Raw genomic sequence first — 22809 nt, 5'->3', positions numbered from 1 at the left:
TGTGTCGCGACACACTTTTCCCTCCCTCTACACCTGTCGGCTGCGCTCCCATGTGCGCGCTTTCTTTGTTTCTTTAGAGGGAGAGAGAGGGGGGCAGGTGGGGTGGGCCCCGCCTCTGCTGTATAGACGGAGATGCTCACACGTGCTTGGGTACCGCCGTTGGCGTCAGGCATTGATGTTGCTCTGCGCTGCCGGTGCTGCGGTGTGCGTGCGTCTCTGTGATGATGCGTGTGCGTGTGCGTGTGTGCTACTCTCTTCTATTAGAATAGCGCTAGTGATGTATGCGAGACAGCGCGCAGTGTTACTGCGCCTCTTTCTGTCCCTCTTGGCGTGGATGTAAACTTCTCTACGTATCTGCGTGCCTCAAGATGATCAACGCGGTGCACACATGTGCGAAACGGCTCCCCGCAGTGAGCGGGCTGCAACGGGGCATCGCTGTCGCAGCACGAGCACAAGCGCAACTGCCTCATCCGAGCCTCACTCGCTGAGTGTGGGGGCTGTAATGCGGGTCGCTCTTTTGCGGCGTCTCAACCGCCAAATGCAGACAGGTAGGGATGCTGCACCGACACACGACCACCTGCGTGAGTCCACCTTCTCAATCTCCCATCCTTGCTGACGACCGCCGCCCCCCCCCCCCATTCCCTCGTTGCTCACCGCTCTCCTCTGCGCTGTGCCTCTTCGCCCTATGCCGCCTTTCTCTCATGCACACGTGTCGTGCTCAATCTGGCAGTGGCGAGCGGCGAAGAAGTGGACGACTGCCCCGCATTGTCACTCCAGCCGCATCAGCGAGACGGAAAACAACACAGCAAAGAGGAATACATCGTAAAGGGATTGTGTACACAGACCCCATCAGCAGCCGCAATCTGCACACACGCGCACGACACGTTCCGTCTAGGCATCCAACCATGGCCCAGACGGTTGACCAAGTACTGTTGGAGTGGCTCGAGGCAGCACCACGGGTGCCTCACCGGGACCGGCAGACGCTGCTGCTCAAGGAACTCATGTCCCTCCATGCACTGCAAGCCACTCGCTTGAACGCGGGAGAGTCCGACGAGGAGGAGGCAGAGCAGCGTAGCTGGAAGGACAATCACACGCGGGCCGCGGCGAAGGTGAGCGCGGCACTGCGCCGTGCGTTTCTTGATACCGTGGACACTGATGTTGCACGTCGGCTCGCAGAGTCGCTGTCTGTGTCCACCGACGTAGAGTTGCTCTATGGGGCCCTCGACACTCACTGCATCATGCTGCTCCACGTCGCCGGAAATTATCTGCGTCGACCGGCGCGGAAGCTGCGCGGTGTGGAGGACATCATCAACGAGCTCAGTGAATTTCAGGAGTCGGTGCTGCTTCTTCGCGTCGACCTCACCTCGTCCGCGCAAAGCTCCCCCGCCACCGCTTCGCCACCCACCCTAGTTGGAGGTGTGTCGCAGGTGAAGAGCTGGGTGGAGCAGTGCACCGCAGAGCTCGAAATCGGCACCCAGGTGACTTACTACGCCGACGCTGAATGCTCACACGCCTTCTTCGACGTACGAAGCGTGTTTGTTTTCTCTGCCGACGGCGCCAAGGTGGAGCGCATTGTGAGAGAGCTGTTGCCCCGTGGCGGCCACGGCCTCAACGATGTGCTGCGCGGCGTCCGCTTTGGTGGGTTTTGCGTGGCGTGACGCATGGGCAGGCAGACGGGCGGCGTTGTCACTTTTCTCGCCGTTGAGGCTTGAGCCTCTGAATCACACTGAACGGCAATGCCTGCCTGTGTGTGGGGGGTTGAAGTGTCGGTTAGAGAGAGGCACAGACACTCAGGCAGACAGACAGACGTTGGTGCATTGGTTCTCATCTCCTGTCCTGTCCTCTGTCTCTGTGCTGTGGCGTCTCACCTTGCTTGGCCTTGTAGATGTCGCTTGTGTGTGTGTGTTCACCTAGATGTAAATTCGAGGCCTCCCCGAGGCACCGCAGCAACGCGTCCACTCCCACGCTCCCTCCCTCTCCCTTTGCTGCACCACCGCTGCAATGGCTGCTGTCTGTGCACAGGGCCTCCGGAGGGATGAGAAAAATGTAGCGGAAAGCGGCTTTTTACTGCGCCTCAACGACACTCTTCCGCCAGTCCTTCGCCTGTTGGCCCCTCCCTACCCCCACCCTCTCCATTGAGTGAAGTGTTTGTGTGAGAGGAGATGGGAGGGGGCACTCGGCTGCCTCTGTGCAACCGCAAAGGATTACTTCTGGTGACGTGCAGCCACGATACACACAGCAGGGAGCCCCCGCTAGCCTCCCTCTCCCCTGCCTCTCCGAGTGACGTGTCCACCGACCACCTCCCCAATACCCCTCCCCCTGCCCCTCTCGTCACCCTCTCCTCCAACGAACCCTCGACTCGACAGAAGACCACGAACTTCGACGACTAGCGAAGGCAACAACAGCGGGACAGTGCATTGTGTGTGTGTGTGTGTGTGGCACCTTCCTCCACCCCTTGTCACTTCCCTTTTTCTCTGCACCTGCCACAGTACGAAATGTCCGCTGTGAAGGTGGCCGTGACGGGTGCAGCGGGCCAGATCGGCTACGCATTGGTACCACTGATCGCGCGCGGTATCCTCCTCGGTCCCACCACGCATGTTGAGCTCCGCCTGCTGGATATCGAGCCCGCTCTCAAGGCACTTGCTGGCGTCGAAGCAGAGCTCGACGATTGCGCTTTCCCTCTCCTTGACAAGGTGGTCATTACGGCAGACCCGCGCGTTGCCTTCGACGGGGTCTCCATTTCCATCATGTGCGGCGCCTTCCCGCGCAGGGCGGGGATGGAGCGCAAGGACCTCCTCGAGATGAACGCGCGCATCTTCAAGGAGCAGGGTGAGGCCATCGCTGCCGTGGCAGCGCCAGACTGCCGTGTGCTGGTTGTTGGCAATCCGGCCAACACGAACGCTCTCATCCTCCTCAAGTCAGCTCAGGGGAAGTTGAACCCCCGTCATGTGACCGCCATGACCCGCCTCGACCACAACCGTGCCTTGTCTCTTCTGGCTCGCAAGGCCGGTGTGCCGGTGTCGCAGGTGCGCAACGTGATCATCTGGGGCAACCATAGCTCTACACAGGTCCCTGACATTGACAACGCTGTAATCGGCACCACCCCGGCCCGCGAAGCGATCAAGGACGGTGCCCTCAACGACGACTTTGTGCAGTTAGTGCGCGAACGCGGCGCCGAAATCATCCAACTACGCGGCCTTTCCTCAGCCATGTCCGCCGCCAAGGCAGCCGTGGACCACGTACACGACTGGATACATGGCACACCGGAGGGCGTGTATGTTTCGATGGGCGTGTACTCGGATGGAAACCCGTACGGCGTACCGAGCGATCTCATCTTCTCCTTCCCGTGCACGTGCCACGCCGGGGAGTGGACTGTTGTCTCAGACAAGCTGAATGGGGACCTCGGAAAGCAGCGTCTCGCCAGCACGATCGCCGAGCTGCAGGAGGAAAGGGCACAGGCAGGGATATGAGCCGGGCATCGGTGCACTCATGTCAAGAGGTCGTGTGTTGACCTTCTCGCAGCCCAGTAGCGCTCGCTGTGCCGCTGCCCCCTCCTCTTGTATATCTGCGAGCGTGGGGAAGGGGGAGGGGGGCGGGAAAAACGGCGGGAAGGGTGACATTGAAGTCAAACTTCTGCACCCATCCTCGGCACGCCGCATCAGCAATCTTTATACACTGTTGCATCGGGATGGCGCACCCACTCGCACAGAGAGCGCAACACGCAAACTCGTCCGTGTGTGTGTGCGGGCTCAACTGTTTTTCTCATTCTCGCCCATTCTTGTGCTTTACACGCACTTCTTGCCGTTTTCCTTCGTCCTGTGTCGCTCCTACTCCCCTCGTGACAGTTGGGGGAGGTTGAGGTCCTGGATGGTGTTGCATTATGGCGCGACCTACGACTGTGAGCACGCTTGTGCCGTCCATATGATAGGCAAAGTGTGAGAGTGACTCGAACGTATTCCACCGGGCCCTCACTGCCTCCTGAAGGCGAGGCTGAGGCAACGTGAGAAATGAATGGGTGGTGTGTAGAGCTTTCGTCTGAGTCCCTGCTCCGAGGACTGAGCGGGCATTGCTGTCATGCGTGCCTACGGCTGCTTCGCACCGCTGGATATGCCGGGCCTGTGACAATTCGACTGCTGTGGTGTGTGGCAGAGAATGGACACGTTGGAAGGTAAAAGACCCCACCTCTACCGCGTGAGAGTGTGAGGGTGGGGAGGCCGGGGCAGAAGGGAGGCGGTTATGAGAAACGAGGGGACGGGCATAGGCGGACGGGGGAAGGCAAAGGGGCCCTGTGGCATACACGCCACTCGTAGACCGTGTACGACGGACAAAAGCACGGAGATGCTCACGCTAGCGGTGCCGCACCGCCCATGTCCTCTCTCGAGCTTCCGCCCCCACCCACCCCGCTCTCCATTCGTTCATCCGTCATGTTCCAGCGAACACCGTGATGAAACATGTATGGACAACAGAACCAGCGCAAGGGGAAGCACAGAGACATGAGTGGCAGCTGCGAGCGCCTCGCTACGCACCCATCAGGAGAGCGACCTCTTCCTGCGGGCAACTGCGATGGCAGGGGGAGGGGGGCTTGGTGTGTAGTAACGTCATTGATATTATAAGGCTTTCACAAAGCCACCAATGCGCGTGCCTCGCGTCTTGTGTGGCTGCCAAACAAGGACACACCTCTAGCGTGCTGGATGGCTGCAGTTTGAGGACCGAGAGACGAGAGTGCAGTGTTCTTGTGTTTATGCGTGCAAACGCTGGATGTCGGTGCCACACCAGGCCGGCTCATCGCACCTACGGCACACTGTACGTGTCTGTGTCCACACTGCCGAAATCGCTGTGGACGTGTCCTATTCTGTATCGGCATGTACCCCTACTCGCTCTCTATCTCACACACACACACATCTTCTGCGACGCACATCGGTTGCATGCTGTTTTGTCCACGTCCATCTGTTGTGCATTGGTGTGGGGCTTCTTTAGTGCCGCGACGTACTGCGCCGATACACACCCACAGCCTCAGCCAGCTTGCACCGCTCCACGAGTGCCTAGGGTGTTTGCTCAGCTCGACCCGCGCACAGGTGCCCGGCAAGGTCTATATTTCTGTACACCTACGACGGAGCGATGGAGGTGAGGACTACCCGGCGGCGTGTGAACCGCGCGGTGGCTGCTGTGCAGTCGGCCACTACGCCCGTGGTGTCTGCGTCGCCTCTTATCACTCTCACCGGCAGCGCCGCCGGCCGGCGCAAGAGTTGCGTAACCCGCTTCGCCTCCTTCGACGCGCTGTGCCGCGCTCAGCAGAAGCCGGACATACACGCACTGCTGCGCAAAGAGCTGGAAGCAAAGTTGCCGCGACCCTCCCCACGCAACGACGTGGTAGCAGTAGGAGGCGCAGCGATCGAGCTCGTGCTGCAGTTCCTCGGCCCCGTTAGCCGGAATGCGGCAGCATTCGCCCAGACGTGCCGCTCGGTGCGCCGCGCGCTGTTTCATGTAATGAGCCTTGAAGTGACTGTGGTGACTCCAGCGATGGTCGTCGCGTCTGCCCTCTCGCGAGAGACTGTGCGCAGAGCTCTAGTTACCTTCGCTGCGGCAAGAAGCGCGCAGGTGCGGACGCTGGTGCTGCACGAGGACGGTCTCAACGCCGTGAAGCGCGAGTGCGACGACGGCACCCCAATTGCCGGTCTTACCCTGCCGGCGCCGTGGTTGCTGCAGCTCATCTCGCAGCTGCCGTACCTCACCGAGCTTGATGTGCGCCACGTGCAATTCACAGAAGCCCATCACTCCCAGGCGCTCCACTACCTGCTGAGCGACCTGCACCTGGCTGCTGCCGGCACCCTGTGCACGCTCAAGATGGATGCCGAGCTCATGCGTTACTGGGCGCCGGGGTGGTGGCGCCGCCTCATCAACCTATCTTCGCTGGTTGTTGGCAGCCGCTACTGTCTTCCTGAGCCTACACCCGACACCACCGCCAGCGCCATCTCTCCGTCCTCACTGGAGCTGCCGGCGGACTATTTCACGCTGATGTGTGAGGAGGGTCGAGGCTGGAAGCTGAGTCTGTGGGTCCCGCTACAGGTGGCCTCTCTCAAACGAATTCTCATGCCCGCCAGCGGCATCATCTATGCAGGTGTGGCGGAGCTGCTAGTGAACATGCGGTGCAACGAGCGCACATGTGAGTGGCCTGACGCTGTGGGCGGTCACACGCCACCACTGCCGTCGCCTGCCGCTGCCACTGCTTCGGGTACGGCCTCAGAGCTGTCTCCAGAAACTCGCAACAGCGGTGCATCGTGCAAGGCCGGCACTGGTGCCGCTGCGGGCACCGAGTCGGGCGAAGTGTACATCTACCCTGCCTTGACGACAATGACCGTCGTGGACGTGCAAGAGAGACCGGAGGTAGCAGCTGAGGTGTACCAGGCAATGCTGGACATGGCCCCCGCACTCGCCCACTTCAACGTGCATGACACTGTGTCGGCCGGCACAGCGAGCGAGGCCCCGAAGAAGCGGCACGGCAAGGGGTAGTCTGGGAACTCGGAGGAGAGGCATGTGCGCACCTTCCTCTCTCTGTTCCTCTCACGTGCGTCACGGATGTAAAACAAACATGAAACACCTCCCTGTGTTGTTTTCCTTTGTGCCGCGTGCGCGTGCGCCGCTCACGTGCTGCAGCATTGCTGCGGACGCCGCCGGGATCGAAATGGATGAAGCGAGCTCCCCTGCTCTTCGCCCTTTCTTTCGTCACGTTCGGGGGTATCAACGCCGATGGCCCTCCCTCCACCCCCCCCCGCACGGAAGTGCTGGCGGCTGCGTCGAGTAGAGACGGTGTTCGTAGGCATGTCCACATGTGCGCGTGTCTCTGTTGGCCTCGGAACTGCCCACATGATGACGAGCGCAGCGTACGGTGTGCTCTCACCAGATGGGGTTCCTGCGGCCGGCTCGATGCTCTACCGTGCCCACTCGCACGCTCCCGTTGCGATTGGGTGTGGTGCGATTGAGTGCGGGGAGCAAGGCCGGTGCTGTGTATGTGCTGCTTGCTGACGATACGAATCGCCCTCCGCCCACGTGTCCTCCTCTCTACATCGTCACCCTGTATCATCCCCATTCTCCTCCTCGCATGTTGCACGGCCCCACCGTGTGTGCGTGCGCACGTGTGTGTGTGTGTGTCAGGTGTCTTGATACATTCTCCCACCACAAACACACGCGCGCTTCACACACGTAAGTCGTCGTTCATGCATGCACGTGTTTGCCGTCCCCTCTGTGTCTGTCTGTGTTCACGGGGAGCTATTAGGGTGAGCGCGTGCGCGTAGTCTTTTCCGAATGGCATCCGCCCTCTCCTCCTCCTCCTCCACTCCTTGTAGTAGCGCGTGCGACTGCTGCGAGTGTGGTGTGGTGGTGGGCACGGAAGGCTCGCAGCGCGGATGTCTGCTTCTGCCGTGCCAGCACGTTCTGCACATGGGATGCGTCGAATTCATTCGGCGCCGGGGCAAGGTCTTGATGGGTATGGATAGCACCGATCTCCCTCTTGGCGAAGAGGAAGGCAGCTGTGTGAGTGGGGGCGGCGCGGACAAGATCGGTTTGGCGCTCAGCACCCGCAGTAGCAGCACCTGGGCAAGTCGCACAAACGACTTCTGCGTCTGCCCGGCGTGCTTCACGCAGATCGCACGCATTATTCCGCTGTACCTGCGCAGTGCAAACGACGATGTAGGGGCCGTCTCGACGTCTACAGCGCCGACACCATCTCAGGTCACCGTGGGAGCCCTAGCGACCGGCGAGGTCGAGTACAGGCGTGTGCACACGGCCCAGAAACAAGTGCTACACCGCCTGCGCAGCCTCAGCGACCAGCGCCGACGTGTGACGGAACTGACTCATGCATGCGCGAACCTGCACGACCAGCGCGCAAGGTGCCTCGCGGAGGTAGAGAGGGAGGAGCGCTGCTTTCCCGGTCTAACGCACAGCGGCGGCCTCGTCGACGGCGAGGCGCGCGTTGGGTCGTCGAGCGCCGTGGTCTCGAGCACCGCCACTGCTCTTTCCATGGAGCACATGGGTGTGACGGAGCTTGAGCTCTACATGGCGCAGGCCACACCTCAGCTGCTGCGCACGCAAGCCGAACTGCGCAAAGAGCGACAGATAACCGAGCGGCGCACGAAGAGGCTGAATGCCTTGCGCATGCACTATCACTCCATGAAGGAGCTGTGCGCCCTTGACGAAACCATCGCGCAGAGAGAGGTCCACGCAGGTCGCAACACCGCCGACGCAGCGCGACACTCGACACCCGTACCGTCGGAAACTCTGCGGAGAGCCCCCTCGCATACCAGCAAAGGGGCACAGCGCATCCAGGGGCCAGGTGCGTCCAGTAGCAGCGGCGTCGCCAGTGGCCCTGAAGCCGCTGCTGCTCCAAGCCGCAAGCGCCACCGCGGCGACGCTGCGGTCGATGTGGATGATGAGGTCTCACCGGATGTGGTGGAGGTGCTCTCTGGTGATGAGAGCGATGCCGACGACAGTGGCTCTCCTGCGGACGTGACGGTGCTCGACGTGGACGAGAACACCGGTTCCGACGCCGGTGACAAGGACGGAAGCATTGGGGTAGACGTGGCGCCGATGGCCGACGACGGGACCTACGCTGATGAGAGCGCGTACGAGGCACCGTACCTCATACCCTGCTACGTGCGGCCAGCCACCGCCTCGTCGTCGTCCACCGTGGGGCCAAAAGTGTCAACGTCAGCAGTCACGCAACATCATCTCCGTCTCCTCCCTCGCCGCGAAGACCGGCTATGGCAGCCGAGCTTGCAGTTTTGAGAGCGCCATCATCGCCTCCCCTTCCGCTCTCACCTGCAAGCTATCACTTCGCTCGCGTCGCCGCAGGTCGTGGAGGATGCCGTCCTCCACAGGTGTGTGTATAGGTGCGCTTTCTCTTCTCCAGGTCTGGTGCACTATGCGTGTGAGGGTGCGTTACTCACTCATGGGGAACTCCCACACCATCCACCCCCGCACAGGGCACTCAAGCAGCGCCTGTCGCGCGTGTTGGGTATCTGCAAGCGCTCCACCCCTTTTTCATTGCCTCGCTGGGAAGCGGCTCAGCCCTCCACTGCGCCGAGTCCAGCTGTGAGCATCACAGTTGATATCCGTCTTCCTATCGTCTGCCACCCATCGTAGCCTCTGCTACCGCCCCCGCTTCCCTGATCACACACATGCATAATGTACTCAAGCAACTCCCCTCCTCCCCTCTCTCCACGGCCTTGTCTGTAGTCTGTCCGCACTGGATTCATGAACTCTCCACGCCTTCCTCAGCTGCGGCAGTCGACCAGGGCCAAGACGGCAGCTCCAGCGTCGACCGTCTTGGCCGCGGCCCCAGTCTCTGCCCCCGTGTGTAAAGTGACTGTGGCGAATGCAGCACGTTATCACCACCTACCTGCGTCATCCTTGATGTCCTCTCCGTCGCGTTCGACCCCCTCGGCAGTGCACATGCGCACCCCCACCGCTCCTCCAACGCACACTCCCGGCAAGGTGGTGCCCGTGTCAACGGAGAGGTTTGGCGGCGGCAACACGGCAGCTGTATTTCAGGCCAAGCTCCAACGCGCTCTGTGGCTTGACCAGCTCATGGCAATCGCCAAAAATGAGGCCCGTGCACGGGCAAGGACGCGCTGCACCGAGGCTGACGAGCACGACGCTCTTTGGTGGCAGCATAAGCGGGAGCGGGAGCGTCAGCAGCACAACGAGGACAAGGTGCTCCGGCTGGAGGCGTTGCATGAGGCGCAAGCGGCACCAGTATGGGACCTCCTGCCTCACCGCTGGGCAGATCTCGTGGAGCGCGAAGAGGCAAGTGACAGACGCGCCGTCGAGGCGGCAGCACAGGACGGCCTCCAAATGCTCTACGCTGTCCAGCACACCTGGCAGCTACAGGAGGCCGTGCGTAAACTAGAGTGGCAGCAACGGGACGCTGAGGCGGTGCAGCACGCCGCCAAGCATGTGCGCGCGTTGGAGCTGATGCTGGCTGCGCGTTCGTACAGAGCAGTGCCTGCCTTCACGCCTCCTGTCGACGATCTTTTCAGCATTGCCGAAGGAACTCACGCATCGGCGTCTGCACCGCCTGCGCCCAAGGTGCTGCCGTCGCCGTCGTTGCCTGTTGACCACGAGCCACCCTGCGAGGCCAAAATACGCGAAATGTACGACCGTCGGGCCCTCGTGTACGACGAGGCCAAAGAGCGCCTCCTGCTGGACTGGTGGCAGGGAGCGGCGCAGCTCCGCTACGTCGAGGCGCTCAGTGCGTGGCAGTCGTTTGCTCTGTGGAGCTACTATGTGCGCTCACCCGTGTGCATGCCGGCGCTGGTGACGGTGCAGCGGTGGTGGCGCATGCAGCGCGTCGCGCCGTGGTCCCACCACCGCCGCGCCGCCCTGAAAAGCAGTCTCGCGAAGTTGCGCAGACACAACTACGTGGAACAGTGCAGGCAGCATCTGCGTAGCCTACAGCGTACCCTTCCACATGAGAAGGACGGTGACACGAGCGCTGCCGATGACGTCAGCGCTGCACTAGTGGCGCTGGTGGCCGCTGCCACGAGTTCTCACCGGTACAGAACGGAGATGGACCTGTACACCTATACGGTTGTGCAGGAGGCCCGTGCGGCGCTAGCAAGTCGGCCCATCCAAGATGCGGCGGTGGCAGCTATGATGCAGGCATCGCTGCGGTCTCTGTGTACGTGCAGCCAGTATCCGCTGCCCTATGGCAGCTGGCGCCACCGTCGGTGGGCGCTGTACTCGGAAGCTTACCGACTGGCCGTTGCGGCAGTGGAGCGCGCAGAGACGTCGCACCGGCAGTGCGTCGAGGCTGAAGAAGCGGAATACCGTCATCACGCTGCTGTGTTTCGCGCCATTTTGCACCGTGGTCTGCTGGCGGTGTTGGGGCTACAAGCAGCGCAGGTGGCGCTCGCGCAGGAGGAGCGAAAGTCACAGCTACGCATTGCTCAACAAGAGACTCATGAATACAATGTCCTGCGCGCTACGGTCGTGGCGGCGCTCCCCTCCCCCTCCCAGGCGCATCCGCCCCTGGAACGTTGCGAAGCGGTCAACAGGGAGGTCAAACGTGAGGCGCAGACGACGGCAGCAGCGATGCCCACCCCCGTAGCAACGCACTCACCCAGGGGCCACGGCGCTGCTGAGTCAAGCAATACTGCCGCCGCGTCTTCCTCTACAGAGCAAGATGCGTGGGCGCAAGTGCGTAGTCGCGCCAAGCTGGCACACGAAGTGTTGGCATCGACGCAAGAGCAGTCTGCTCAGGTGCATCCGGAGCGAAGCGGCGCATCAACGGCCACAGACACGGCAGCAGCCCTTCCAGAGGATGCCGTGTCTCTCTACTGCGCGGCGTTTGACAAAGTAGCTACCGCAGTGTACCACGACCAGTACACTGCTGTGCGTGGGCGCTATGTGGCGCGCAACGCAGAGGCACTGAGGCAGATGCGCGAGTCGTTCAAGGTGGGCCTGCGTGAGCGCGCCATCATCATTGCGGAGGAGGCGCGGGAGCTGGAGCACATCCGGCACTGTGACACTTCCGCCCGGCGCGTTAGGTGCTTCCAACTCGAGCGAAGCGAGTCCGACAGACGAGCAGCCCTTGAGCGCGCGCAGGGGAAGGTGGCGGCGGACCTTTACGAGGCGCTCTCCGACAGTCTTCATGGTTCCCAATGGGCAGCGGAGGCGAGGGAGAGGGCCGAGGAGGCGCACCTCGCCGCTGCACGCTCACGGCGACACCTCTCGCTGCCATTGCCATCACTCTCTCCTGCGGAGCGCCTTCTCTCGCGTGAGGCGGTGTGCCGCACTCGTCTCGTGTGCGACTGCGCTGCTGCGCTAGCCGATGTACTGGTACAGGGCTCTCGCTCTTACCATGAGCAGACGTATCAGGACTGGGCCGCGCTCTGCGGCAGGGCTGGCGCCGATCTCGACATCGCCGCCTCCTCGAATGTACCTCTGGGACAGATGTGCATCTTGAAGGCGGACGAGTGGGACGGCCGTCAGGGCATCTGGCGAGAGGCGCAGGCCGGCGCAAGGACGCTGCTGGTGGACGGGCACGCGCTCTATGGCGCCAACACCGCGTGGTCCGACTACCTCTTCGGGCACCTGAAGCTGACGAGTGAGGCCTCCTATATGGATGCGCAGCTGCGTGCGCACCTGCTGATGCGGGTTGCCAATGTGAAGCTGAAGGTGGGCGAGCTCATCCAGATGGAGACGATGGCGCGCGGCCGAGTCGAGTACGCCGAAGCCATCACGCGCGACCTCCGCTTCCACCTGCGGCGTCTGCGGCTGGAGTAGCGGGCGGCCCCTCCCAGTTCCCCTGCGCATGGGTGCTGGTACGGTTGCACATCAACATGGCGGTGATATGGTGTGCCCCTTCGGCGGCCCCCTCTCCTTCCCCGCACTTTCCGCCTCACATACGCCATTATGCTTCTCAGCTGCTTGGTTTCTCTTGTATGGAACACGCTAGACGGTGTGTCGTCTTGCTCATGCATCCGCTCGCACGATCCCCCTCCACCCTCCCTCTGTCGGTGAATTGGACAGACACGCGCACACGTCTGTGTGTGTGTGTGTGCCGTGAAGATGGGGGGAGGTGGGAGGGGAAAGGCGCAGCACATGTACAGTTTACGAGATAGGACATATCTTGCCGCAACACCACACACACACACAACAGACCAACGAGAAGACGAGCAGGGACACAGCAGCGAAACGCTAATAGATGGGGGAACGAGAGGAGGAAAAGGCAGAGAGAGGCCGTAGAGGGGGGACGGCAGAGCACCAACGCGATGTAGTCAGGGAGGTCCGTAGGTGCCACATCTGCTTTACCGTCTTGGTGCTTGCTTCTCTCCTCGCTCCGTCCATTGTACACATGTACATCTCCTTATATCCGCTCTCTCTCTTGGTGCCGCACTCTGAGTCTCTCGCATCCATCACACACACTCTGATCATAGACACACAGCAACTCCCTGCCCTTTCTCCATCCTGCTCTACAGAGCCGCTCGCTGCAGCGCACGCACACGCGGAACAGCATCCACACTGCGTCCCCCCCCACCCCACCCCCGCGTGCCTCTATATTTTCGCGCTGAAAAGTGCGGGTGTGTGCGCACGCAGCCGCGAAGCACACGCGCACACGACTCTCCCTCTCCCTCCCCCTCCTCCTCTTCCTTATCCGCTTCACATAGACACACACTTGAGAACTTCGCTGGCACACTCCGGCAACTCCTCTCGGTGGTTTGTCTGTGCTTTCATCCGTTTCCCTTCCCTCGCCTATTCTTTGGCTGCTCGCCTCCATCCGTTTCGCTCACTCACCCAATCGTGTGTGCATCTTACCCGCTCTGGCTCTCGCACACCGATGAGCTTCACAGAGGAGTTTGATGGTGCCATCGGCATCGATCTCGGCACGACGTACTCGTGCGCCGCCGTCTTCGTGCGCGGGCAGGCGGAGGTGATCCCGAACGACATGGGCAACCGCACCACACCATCGTGCGTGGCCTTCTACAACGATGACGTGCTCGTCGGCGACGCTGCCAAAACGCTGCTCGGTCGCGGCGTCTCTGGTGTCGTGTTCGATGCGAAGCGCATGATTGGTCACCACTTCAGCGACAAGAGCATCCAAGAGGACCGCACCCGCTGGCCGTTCCCTATCTCAGAGGGTGTAAAGAACAGCATTCAGATCAACGTGACGCACAAGGGCGAGGAGCTGCAGCTGGCACCGGAGCAGATCTCTGCCAAGGTGCTAGTCTACTTGAAGGAGTGTGCCGAGCGGTACCTGGGCAAGCAGGTGAAGAAGGCCGTGGTGACGGTGCCGGCGTACTTCAACGACTCGCAGCGCGAGCGCACCAAGGCGGCGGCAACGATTGCTGGCCTGGAGGTGCTGCGCATCATCAACGAGCCGACGGCGGCGGCGCTGTGCTACGGCCTCGGCGTCGGCAGTGGCACAGGGCAACAGCAAGGCGAGGACCGGCCGCACAATGTCGTCGTCTTCGACTTCGGCGGCGGCACTTTTGATGTGTCCGTCATCGTCATCGACAGCGGGAGCTTCGCGGTACAGGCGACCGCCGGTGACACCCACCTAGGCGGGCAGGACATTGACTCGAACCTTCTCAAGTACGTGCTAGACGATTTGCAGTCGCGATACAGCCTCAGCATCGCCGAGCAGCCGCGTCTGCTCGCGAAGGCCCGTACAGCGTGCGAGCGGGTGAAGCGGGTTCTGTCGCAGTCAACAGCCGAAGAACTGGCCCTGGATGGTGTGTTGCTGAGCGGCGAGGAGTATACGCTGTCTGTCTCCCGCGCAAAGCTGGAGGAGCTGAACGCGTCTGTGTTTGCGCAGTGCATGAAGGTGGTGAAGCGCGCCTTGCAGGATGCAGGCATGAAGGTGGAAGACGTCCATGAGGTCGTGCTCGTCGGCGGCAGCTCGCGCATCCCGAAGCTGAACGACATGCTTCGCGCCTTTTTCAACAAAGAGCGACTGTGCAACTCAGTGCACCCGGACGAGGCGGTGGCCATCGGTGCCGCGGTGCAGGCCAGCATCCTCACCAACTCGCTTGAGCAGCAGTCCGAGAAGACGGCCAACGTCGTGCTCATGGATGTGGTACCGCTGAGCATCGGCGTAGAGATCGACGATGGCAAGTTCGACGTCATTGTCCCCCGCAACACGACCATTCCGTACAAGGCGACGAAGGAGTACAGCACAGTCGAAGACTACCAGCAAGACGTTGACGTGTGCGTGTACGAGGGAGAGCGGCCGCTGACAAAACATAACCACAAGCTGGGCGAGTTCACACTCGAGGGCATCACCCGTGCCAAGAAGGGCAAGCCCACCATCACGGTGACCTTCTCCATCGACGCGAACGGCCTTCTCACCATCACCGGCACGGAGGAGTTGGCCAACAAGAGACACACGCTCGTCGTGCAGAACGTCGACCGGCTCTCCGAGGCGCAGGTGAAGGAGATGATCGAAATGTCGAAGAAGTTCGCCAAGAGCGATGCTGTGGACGACGCCAGAGAAACGGCGCGACGGACGGTGAAAGGCGCACTCGAGACTCTCTCCGCTGCCATCGCCGCGATGCCGCCGCCGCCGCCGTCACAGCTGCAGAAGCGGCTTGATGCCTTTACTTCGCATACGCATGACTGGCTCGAGCGACAGCTGCCCTCCTACTCGACCGTCGCCGAGATGGAGGAGAAAGCGAAGCAGATCGAAAAACTCGCCAGGAAAGCGGTGAAGAAGGTGAAGAAGGCGCGCGGCGGTGAGCCGGCCTCGAAGCGCCACCGCGACGAGGGAAACGGGGGCAACGAGTCCTCCAGCGGCAGCGACGCGGAAAACGATGCGGACAAGTGAGGAGGTGCGAGAGTCGCCGTGGCCGTGGCCGGCGCTTTGTATCTTTTTTTTGCCGCTTCGTCTGACACCGACACACACACACGCGCGCACACACACACTGTTACTCGCCCGCTTCGGCCTTCTTTGTGTTGTCTCGCTCTCTCGTGCGCGTGTGTAACATCTCCCTGTATCTGTCCCTCTCTCACGCACACGCGCACGCGCAAGTGAACAGTGATGACATACAGCATGCGCCGTCGTCTCTCTGTCTATGCCCCTCTCGCCGAGTCTCGTGACGTGGGGATGAAACTGCGCGGGCGTGGGGGGCGGGGAGGTGTGCGCGCGTTGAGCCGCCGCCACTAAAATATCATCCCCGGCTCCCGTGCCGCCCCTTCTCTCTCCTTGACGTCTCTGCTCACAAGAGTAGAAGCGCAGCACTCCCTCCTCCCCCATCCTCCTCCTCCTCACAAACTATGTTGACGCGCTCGCTCATATGAACATGCACCAACACTCGCACACGCATACACGTTGGCTACGACTCTCTTCATCTCTACCCGCAGTGTCTTCTCCCTTATTCCTTTCCCTTCGGCCCCACCCCTATTCCGAACTCAGCCGCCTCCCTCTCTTGCGTCGTGCCTCCGTGTGCGTGTGTGCGCGGGCGTATATGTGCGACGGTGCCTCGTAACTTGATCTGGCTCACTGCATACTCTCTGAGTGTGCGCGTGCGTCTCTCCTCACACCCTGTCTTCTTCCTTGGTGGCTGAGCACGCCCAGGCCGTAGCGACGACGATGCCGCCGCCACCGAGAGAGCGTTACCACTCAGTCCGCGGGCTGCCAAGCCGTCCAGGGAAACAGCAGCAGCAGCAGTATGCGAAGAAGGATGTGCCGCGGCATACTGGCAAGAAGATGAGCGCTGCGGCAGGCCCGTCCTCCACTGGCCCCTCTGCCTCGGCAGTCGCCGCAGCGTCCACTGCACGCGAAGAGGCGCTACGCGAGGCCCTCGCGAAAGCCCTCAGCCACGGCGGCGTTGAGGGCGGCGCCGCATCAACATCAGAAAATGGCGTGGACGCTTACGGGAACGGCTCGCCGACGGACCGCCTTCAGTTTGGTTACAGCCCCTCCGTTACGGCAGAGGCCGTCGCCTTCCACACGCGCTTCACGAAGGATGCGTGGGTGACCGCACGCAAGCGCAACGGCCGCCTCGTGTTCGTAAAGAAGCAGAAGCTCGACGTCACCAACTGCGAGCCCATCACCTCGATCCTGAAGCTGCAGAGTCACTGGAAGCAGATGAACGCCTTCCAGAGCGACGCACGAGGCGGTGCCGTTAGAACACTGAAGGCGGAGGACCTCGACATGCTCGTCGACATGCTAGCCTCGAAGCAGCGCATCGGTGACGACGAGGACGAGGCGTAGCAGTGATGCTGTGTTGGTGCGTGTACGGACATGGCGGCATAGTGGGAAGGAAACGGCGCCGTGTGTAAGCATATATCTTCGTGGGTGCGTGGTTGTCTGGGCAGGAAAACGGGAGACAGACGGCGAAGGTGGGGGGGCGTGGCTGCGAAGTATTGCACCACGTGGCGCACTACCCGTAGCATTCCACCCGCCTTCTCCCCCTTTACGAGTGTTCTTGTTCACCCCTTCTCGTATCTCTAATGATCGCGTAAAGTATCCGCACGACGCAGCGATGACGAGGAGCGGGTGCTGCCGCGGGCCGCCTCCTCCAACAGACTCGCTCTTTCCAGCCCACCCCTCTCCATGTCGTCCTCGGTCTCTCTGACACGCACAGACGGATCAGAGGGAAAGACATGTGAACAGCGGTGCTGACACGCTCAGCGGCGGTGTTGGCCTCCCTCAAGCTCTTCTTGGTCTCTCAGCTTGCGATGCCAGCAGGAGATGGCGAGAGGGTCTCTGAAAGGCGTCTCCCCATCCTCCTCCTCGTTCCACTCAGCGCCGCTCGCTCTCTCTCCTTCTCCCTCTCCCTTTCGTCGCCCGCTGCTCTCGTGCGATGCAACGGAGCACCCAGGTACATCCGCATACACTCGCACGCACGCCAACTTACGTGGCGAAGACGTGCAGGCGTGTGTGTGTGTGTGTTTCTGTGACCCCGCTGGAGGAGGCTCCGCATCATGATACCCCCATCTTCCGCCCCGACGTCTTCGTCATCGCGATCTTCCTCCTCTGCATCGACGATGTCCGGGGCGCCCGACGCTGCAGCCGCCAGGCCGCGGCTGCGCATCGACTTTCCTCCCGTCAAGGACAAAGAGGAACTCGTCAAGAAGCAACGCGCCGCCGTCGGTCAGGACGAAATTCGTGAAGACATGGAGAAAGACATCCCACCAGTGATCCGTAGTGTTTTGGAGCTATCACATCTAACCATGAGCGGTCATAGCCAGTGGCTGCGCGCTGCACCTGGCTACCAGGGCGGTCTCTTCCACAAGGGCAAGCCCTTCTGCTTTGCCAGTGGGTACCGAGACACTAGCCGTCCACTCGACGCCGAGGATAAGGGTAACCACATGAAGCTAAAGGACCCGCTCGTGTACGGCACCTTATCGCTGCCAGTAACGGCTGCCTACGTATGCGAGCTGCACGGTAAGGGTATCTTCAACCTGGAAACACCTCTGTTCCAGTACCTACCAGAGCTCCAGTGCAAGCTCAGCGAGGACGTCACCGCCCGTAGCGTGCTCTCCTTCACCCATGGCATTGACGACGCACATCTGCTCAAGGATGCGGGAGCGCGCTGGCATCGGCCCTGCTTCTCTCCGTTGCTGTGCGCCGAGACGCACGCTCGCGTGTACGAGCGGGTGAATCGCTTTCTTGCCGGTGGCACGACGCCTGCAACGGCGCTGACGGGGCAGCAGCAGCGAGCGAACCTCGTCCAGTACGTCCGCTCCTCACCTCGCATCACTCGCAGCTTTACGCGATCGCTTCACCGAGCCAACATCAGCCACACCTCCGTGGCCCTGCTGCTGGCTGCGGTAGAGACGCAGCTGAAGGGCCGCAGTTTCGAGAGCGACATCCGCACCGTCTTCTTCGAGCCCGCTCAGAGCCACGGCACCGGCTACGGCGCACCAACGTTGTGGAAGGACCCGAACGAGCTCTTCTACCAACCCACAGGTCAGGCTCTGCAACACGAGACCTTCAAGCGGCCGGTGGCCATCGGCGACCCGCGCAACTGTGGTCCTGCGGTGTGGAACGGCTCGCTGAACCTCTACGCCCCTGTCGAGGACTACGGCAAGCTTCTGCTGCTCTCGCTCGACACCATCATGGACGCCCGCGAGCTGCTCGGCAAGCCGGCTAACGCTAACGGGCGCCCCTACTACGATTTGGGGGTGCAGTACGTGCCATCCAAGGACCATCTGCAGCTGACCAAGCCAGTTTTCTACGGCATTGATGCCCTCCCTGCCGCCGCGTCCTTCCGCTACAGCTGCGAGCACGACCTCGGCTGCTTTGGCGTCGCCTCCTGCGGCAGCCGCGGCGCTCGCTTCTTTGTGAACAACCTCTCCCGCATCATTCAGCACCTGTTCGTGAAGCACGTGTTGGCCAAAGGGCTCGACCCTGAGAAACCCGTCAACCTCGACGACCCCGCGCAGAGAGGCGAGGAGACGGAGGAGACGCTCCAGCGGACGATGAAGCGGCAGAAGTTGACGAACTACTTCACGAAGTACGAGGCGCACAGGCGCTACTGAGCAAGGCGGAGACGAGGTGAAGCATTATTTGGGCAGGTTGGATAGTGTCCGTGCGAGGTCTGCATGTCTGTGCCTGTGTGTCTTCAATCTTCTGGTCGCTACAGCGTAAACACGGATAGTTGACTTGGCCGCCCACGAAGTGGCATACATGCAGCCAGCACAGCGAGGGGGGAGGGGAAGGGGCCAGTGGAGAGGGTTTGAGGGGTGGGCGAGGGGAAAAGCGGTACAGCGTCACTCAGCGCAGCCTCGTCTGTCACTCTCACTCGGTGCTGCGGACACGTGCGCAGTGCATGGGGATGTGTGTCATGCGCGGCGGTGTAAGAGCAAAATGAAGGGAGATCTACGGAGGGCTCGACAAGAGGGAAAGTGCGGCATTGCTGCGTCCTCCTCGTCTGCCCCTCCCCCTGGCAGCCTCCGTCTTCCCTGGTGCAGCGCAGTCCCCCCGCTCCGATGAGGGAACCACGCACCACCCCTCTGCCGGCGTCCTACTCGCTCGCTCTTCGGTTGATCCCCCCCCCTCTCCCTCCCTCCCTCGTTCCTTCTTCATCCCACATCGCAACTCTCCGCTGTGGTTACCTCACAGACCTCGCCTTCCCTCCGGAGGCTTGTTGTTGTTCATTCCGGGTGGCCATCAAGGCCCTGCGCCAGCCACGGCTCTTGGGGAGGAGGGATATCGCTGCCCCCCTCCCCCTCCTCAACTCTCCCCTGACAACAATGCGGCTGTGCACGCAGACAGAAAAGCGGATAACGAAGCTAGTAGAGCCGGAGGTAAGATCGACATCGTGGGGCAGGAGAGCAAGTCGAACCACCACATGCCTCGCATGGACGCGTCTGCGGTCGCGAGGAACGTTGTGCAGGCGACCGCGTCCCCGCTCCAAGAGCTAGAGGCGAAGTACGAGGCAGTACTGGCGGAGAACGAGGACCTCAGCCACCAGCTCAGGCTGGAGCAGCTGCAGCGTCAGCGCTATGAAAAGGTATACCATCGGGTTCAGGAGGATGCGCAGAGCGACCGACAAAGCCCTCAGCAAATGTTTGCCCCGACAGAGTCGTGTCCCGCAGGAGTTGGTCGGCATCGCGTCACAGGAGACGCCACTGCCATAACGACTCCAACAGTCCGAAGCGATGATCGGTTCCCCGAAGCGGCCGGCGACCTCACAACTTTCGGCACCGATGCGAATGAGCGCGTGAGAAGACTGGAGCAGGAGTGCGCGTACCTGCAGGCAAAGGTGGATAGCCTACGCCTTTCCTTTAGGCAGTACGAGCGCGGAGGTGGAGAGGGCACCGGCGACGGTTCGCCGCATGATGCTTCGCCGGTCCGTCCTCGAGAGCATGCGCGGCGTCACTGCGCTGACAACACCATCACGGATTCCAAGGCACTGGAGGCGGAGCGAGCGGGTCGCGCCCTCGCCGAAGAGCAGCTTACTCGCTGTCACGCCACTTTGCGCTGTCTTCGCGATGACGCTGCCCGGAAAGAAGTCTTCTTCCACACCCAGCTCGCCGCCCTGCAGGCGCAGAACGCAGCGCTGCTCGAGGACTTGGACGCGTGGGTGACGGCGGAGCAACGGCTGAACATGACAGCCGCATTTTCTCCTCATTTTGCAGACTCTTCTCCAGGGGCCCCGCTAGCGCCCGCAGCGACTTCTACCAGCTCACTAACGAAAGCAGAGACGATGCCGGCGCCGCCAAATCACCAGATAACTACCCTGTCTGCGGACTTCCTCGCCAATCGTGTGGACGCGTCAATCCTTCGTCAGCTAGAACGTCGGACCAAAGGTCAAGAAGGTCTAGCGCGTGCCAAGGGTCGCACAATCGTGCAGTCGAAGGGGCGAGCACGGGAGGTGGAGAACGCGCCAGCAGTCGCCGCAGGTGCATTGGAGAGCACCCCATCGCCGACGGCGACCGTAACAGTTTACCTCGACGATCTCGAGCAGCTGTGCGGCGACGCCCATGCACTGGAAACGTTGGTACACTACTACATCGCTGCACCGGCGGAGCATGGCGTATTCGCTCCATCCGTCCGACCGACCCACACCACCACCGCTGACGCAGCACCGTCGGCTGTCTCCGACATCAGCATGACTCTCCGCTTTGTGCGCGAAGTCCTGCCATATGTGCTGAGCCACCCGTCACGCACTGCGTGCCCTTCATCGGCTGTGAAGGTGCTGCAGCCGACCACCGTCGCTGAGGCCCATCGCAGCGGCGACATCCTTTCGGACGCGGCCGAAGAGCTCGCCGATCTCATGCAGCGGCACACGACCTCTACGCACCCATGACGGTCAGTCATGACCTACCGAGACGAGATAAAACGGGGTCCGTGATGAAGGGGAGCGGCGCCCTCTATGAGCATCCCGACCTTACCCTCCTCATCCCTTGGCACACAGCTAGACACAAGAAGGTGCACGGACATACACGCATGAGCCCATGCATGAGATTATCTCCTTACTATCCTCCATGCCATGCACTACACCACCTCCCCCCTTAGAATGAACAGCATCAACTCACCGGCATGCAATGGCACCTCATGCGGTCTGTGCCGCTCTCCCTCGTCGATGGCGGTGAACACCTTGGCAGACCAGCTTAGAGCGCAGCGTGGAACCCATCCATGCCACAACACGGAACCCTCCATCGCCCTCTCAAACCTCTTTCCCGGTTGTAACTCACCAGCCTCTCGGCATCCGCGCCACGACCACTCGTCTCCTACGATCACCTTACAACCTGCCTCTCACACACTGACCCGTCAAGACGCTTCTATGTGCTATGCGCCCTTCATGGCTTGCCCAAAACGCAACAGCGCTGGTGCGGCCTTGCGTACTCGTGATCACCGTTCGCTCTCTCCCCCTCTATGCCGTGGTACCCCTTCTCCGCCACGTCTCCTCCTCGCTGCCCCCTCCCCCTCCTCCCTCTCCTATCCGCCAAACCACACGCAAGGTCCTAAACACGCACTCGCACTCCAGCTGTCCGAAGAGAACACATACGCGCACAGGCACACGTCTCTCTCGCTCTGCGCTCTATTACGTAACCCTATAAACACCCCCCTCCCACACATACATACACCACCACTGCCGCAGAGATGACGTTCGACGGCGCCATCGGCATCGACCTGGGCACGACGTACTCGTGCGTGGGCGTGTGGCAGAACGACCGCGTGGAAATCATCGCGAACGATCAGGGCAACCGCACGACACCGTCGTACGTTGCGTTCACGGACTCGGAGCGCCTGATCGGCGATGCCGCAAAGAACCAGGTGGCAATGAACCCGCACAACACGGTGTTCGACGCGAAGCGCCTGATTGGCCGCAAGTTCAACGACTCGGTTGTGCAGTCGGACATGAAGCACTGGCCGTTCAAGGTGACGACGAAGGGTGACGACAAGCCCGTGATTTCGGTGCAGTACCGCGGCGAAGAGAAGACCTTCACGCCGGAGGAGATCAGCTCGATGGTGCTGCTGAAGATGAAGGAGACGGCGGAGGCGTACCTGGGCAAGCAGGTGAAGAAGGCCGTGGTGACGGTGCCGGCGTACTTCAACGACTCGCAGCGCCAGGCAACGAAGGACGCCGGCACGATTTCTGGGCTGGAGGTGTTGCGCATCATCAACGAGCCGACGGCGGCGGCCATCGCGTACGGCCTGGACAAGGGCGACGACGGCAAGGAGCGCAACGTGCTGATCTTCGACCTTGGCGGCGGCACGTTCGATGTGACGCTGCTGACCATCGACGGCGGCATCTTCGAGGTGAAGGCGACGAACGGCGACACGCACCTTGGCGGCGAGGACTTCGACAACCGCCTCGTCACGTTCTTCACCGAGGAGTTCAAGCGCAAGAACAA

General features: G+C 61.6%; 9 protein-coding genes across 9 annotated transcripts; all 9 read left to right on the top strand.

Moving 5' to 3' along the window:
• Positions 1 to 905: 905 nt before the first annotated feature.
• LMXM_28_2870 (hypothetical protein, unknown function) lies at positions 906 to 1658 on the top strand (the record flags this gene model as incomplete). Its single annotated transcript, XM_003877082.1, has 1 exon — positions 906 to 1658. One exon carries the CDS (start codon positions 906 to 908, stop codon positions 1656 to 1658), a length of 753 nt encoding a protein of 250 aa, XP_003877131.1.
• Positions 1659 to 2495: 837 nt separating this feature from the next.
• LMXM_28_2860 (putative cytosolic malate dehydrogenase) lies at positions 2496 to 3470 on the top strand (the record flags this gene model as incomplete). Its single annotated transcript, XM_003877081.1, has 1 exon — positions 2496 to 3470. One exon carries the CDS (start codon positions 2496 to 2498, stop codon positions 3468 to 3470), a length of 975 nt encoding a protein of 324 aa, XP_003877130.1.
• Positions 3471 to 5118: 1648 nt separating this feature from the next.
• On the top strand, positions 5119 to 6510 carry LMXM_28_2850 (conserved hypothetical protein; the record flags this gene model as incomplete). The annotated part of the gene is made up of 1 exon (XM_003877080.1): positions 5119 to 6510. One exon carries the CDS (start codon positions 5119 to 5121, stop codon positions 6508 to 6510), a length of 1392 nt encoding a protein of 463 aa, XP_003877129.1.
• A 792-nt stretch (positions 6511 to 7302) lies between these two features.
• LMXM_28_2840 (conserved hypothetical protein) lies at positions 7303 to 8781 on the top strand (the record flags this gene model as incomplete). The annotated part of the gene is made up of 1 exon (XM_003877079.1): positions 7303 to 8781. The coding sequence occupies one exon, from the start codon at positions 7303 to 7305 to the stop codon at positions 8779 to 8781; it is 1479 nt and encodes a 492-aa protein (XP_003877128.1).
• A 666-nt stretch (positions 8782 to 9447) lies between these two features.
• Positions 9448 to 12282, top strand: LMXM_28_2830 (conserved hypothetical protein; the record flags this gene model as incomplete). The annotated part of the gene is made up of 1 exon (XM_003877078.1): positions 9448 to 12282. The coding sequence occupies one exon, from the start codon at positions 9448 to 9450 to the stop codon at positions 12280 to 12282; it is 2835 nt and encodes a 944-aa protein (XP_003877127.1).
• A 1054-nt stretch (positions 12283 to 13336) lies between these two features.
• On the top strand, positions 13337 to 15322 carry LMXM_28_2820 (putative heat shock protein 70; the record flags this gene model as incomplete). Its single annotated transcript, XM_003877077.1, has 1 exon — positions 13337 to 15322. One exon carries the CDS (start codon positions 13337 to 13339, stop codon positions 15320 to 15322), a length of 1986 nt encoding a protein of 661 aa, XP_003877126.1.
• Positions 15323 to 16087: 765 nt separating this feature from the next.
• LMXM_28_2810 (conserved hypothetical protein) lies at positions 16088 to 16711 on the top strand (the record flags this gene model as incomplete). The annotated part of the gene is made up of 1 exon (XM_003877076.1): positions 16088 to 16711. The coding sequence occupies one exon, from the start codon at positions 16088 to 16090 to the stop codon at positions 16709 to 16711; it is 624 nt and encodes a 207-aa protein (XP_003877125.1).
• A 776-nt stretch (positions 16712 to 17487) lies between these two features.
• On the top strand, positions 17488 to 18984 carry LMXM_28_2800 (conserved hypothetical protein; the record flags this gene model as incomplete). Its single annotated transcript, XM_003877075.1, has 1 exon — positions 17488 to 18984. One exon carries the CDS (start codon positions 17488 to 17490, stop codon positions 18982 to 18984), a length of 1497 nt encoding a protein of 498 aa, XP_003877124.1.
• An 812-nt stretch (positions 18985 to 19796) lies between these two features.
• Positions 19797 to 21257, top strand: LMXM_28_2790 (hypothetical protein, unknown function; the record flags this gene model as incomplete). The annotated part of the gene is made up of 1 exon (XM_003877074.1): positions 19797 to 21257. One exon carries the CDS (start codon positions 19797 to 19799, stop codon positions 21255 to 21257), a length of 1461 nt encoding a protein of 486 aa, XP_003877123.1.
• Positions 21258 to 22809: the final 1552 nt, after the last annotated feature.

Source organism: Leishmania mexicana, chromosome 28, assembly GCF_000234665.1.
Source record: "Leishmania mexicana MHOM/GT/2001/U1103 complete genome, chromosome 28".
Taxonomy (NCBI): Eukaryota; Euglenozoa; class Kinetoplastea; order Trypanosomatida; family Trypanosomatidae; genus Leishmania; species Leishmania mexicana.
The sequence above is the reverse complement of the archived record's forward strand: the minus strand, read 5'-3'. Positions and strand labels throughout refer to the sequence as shown.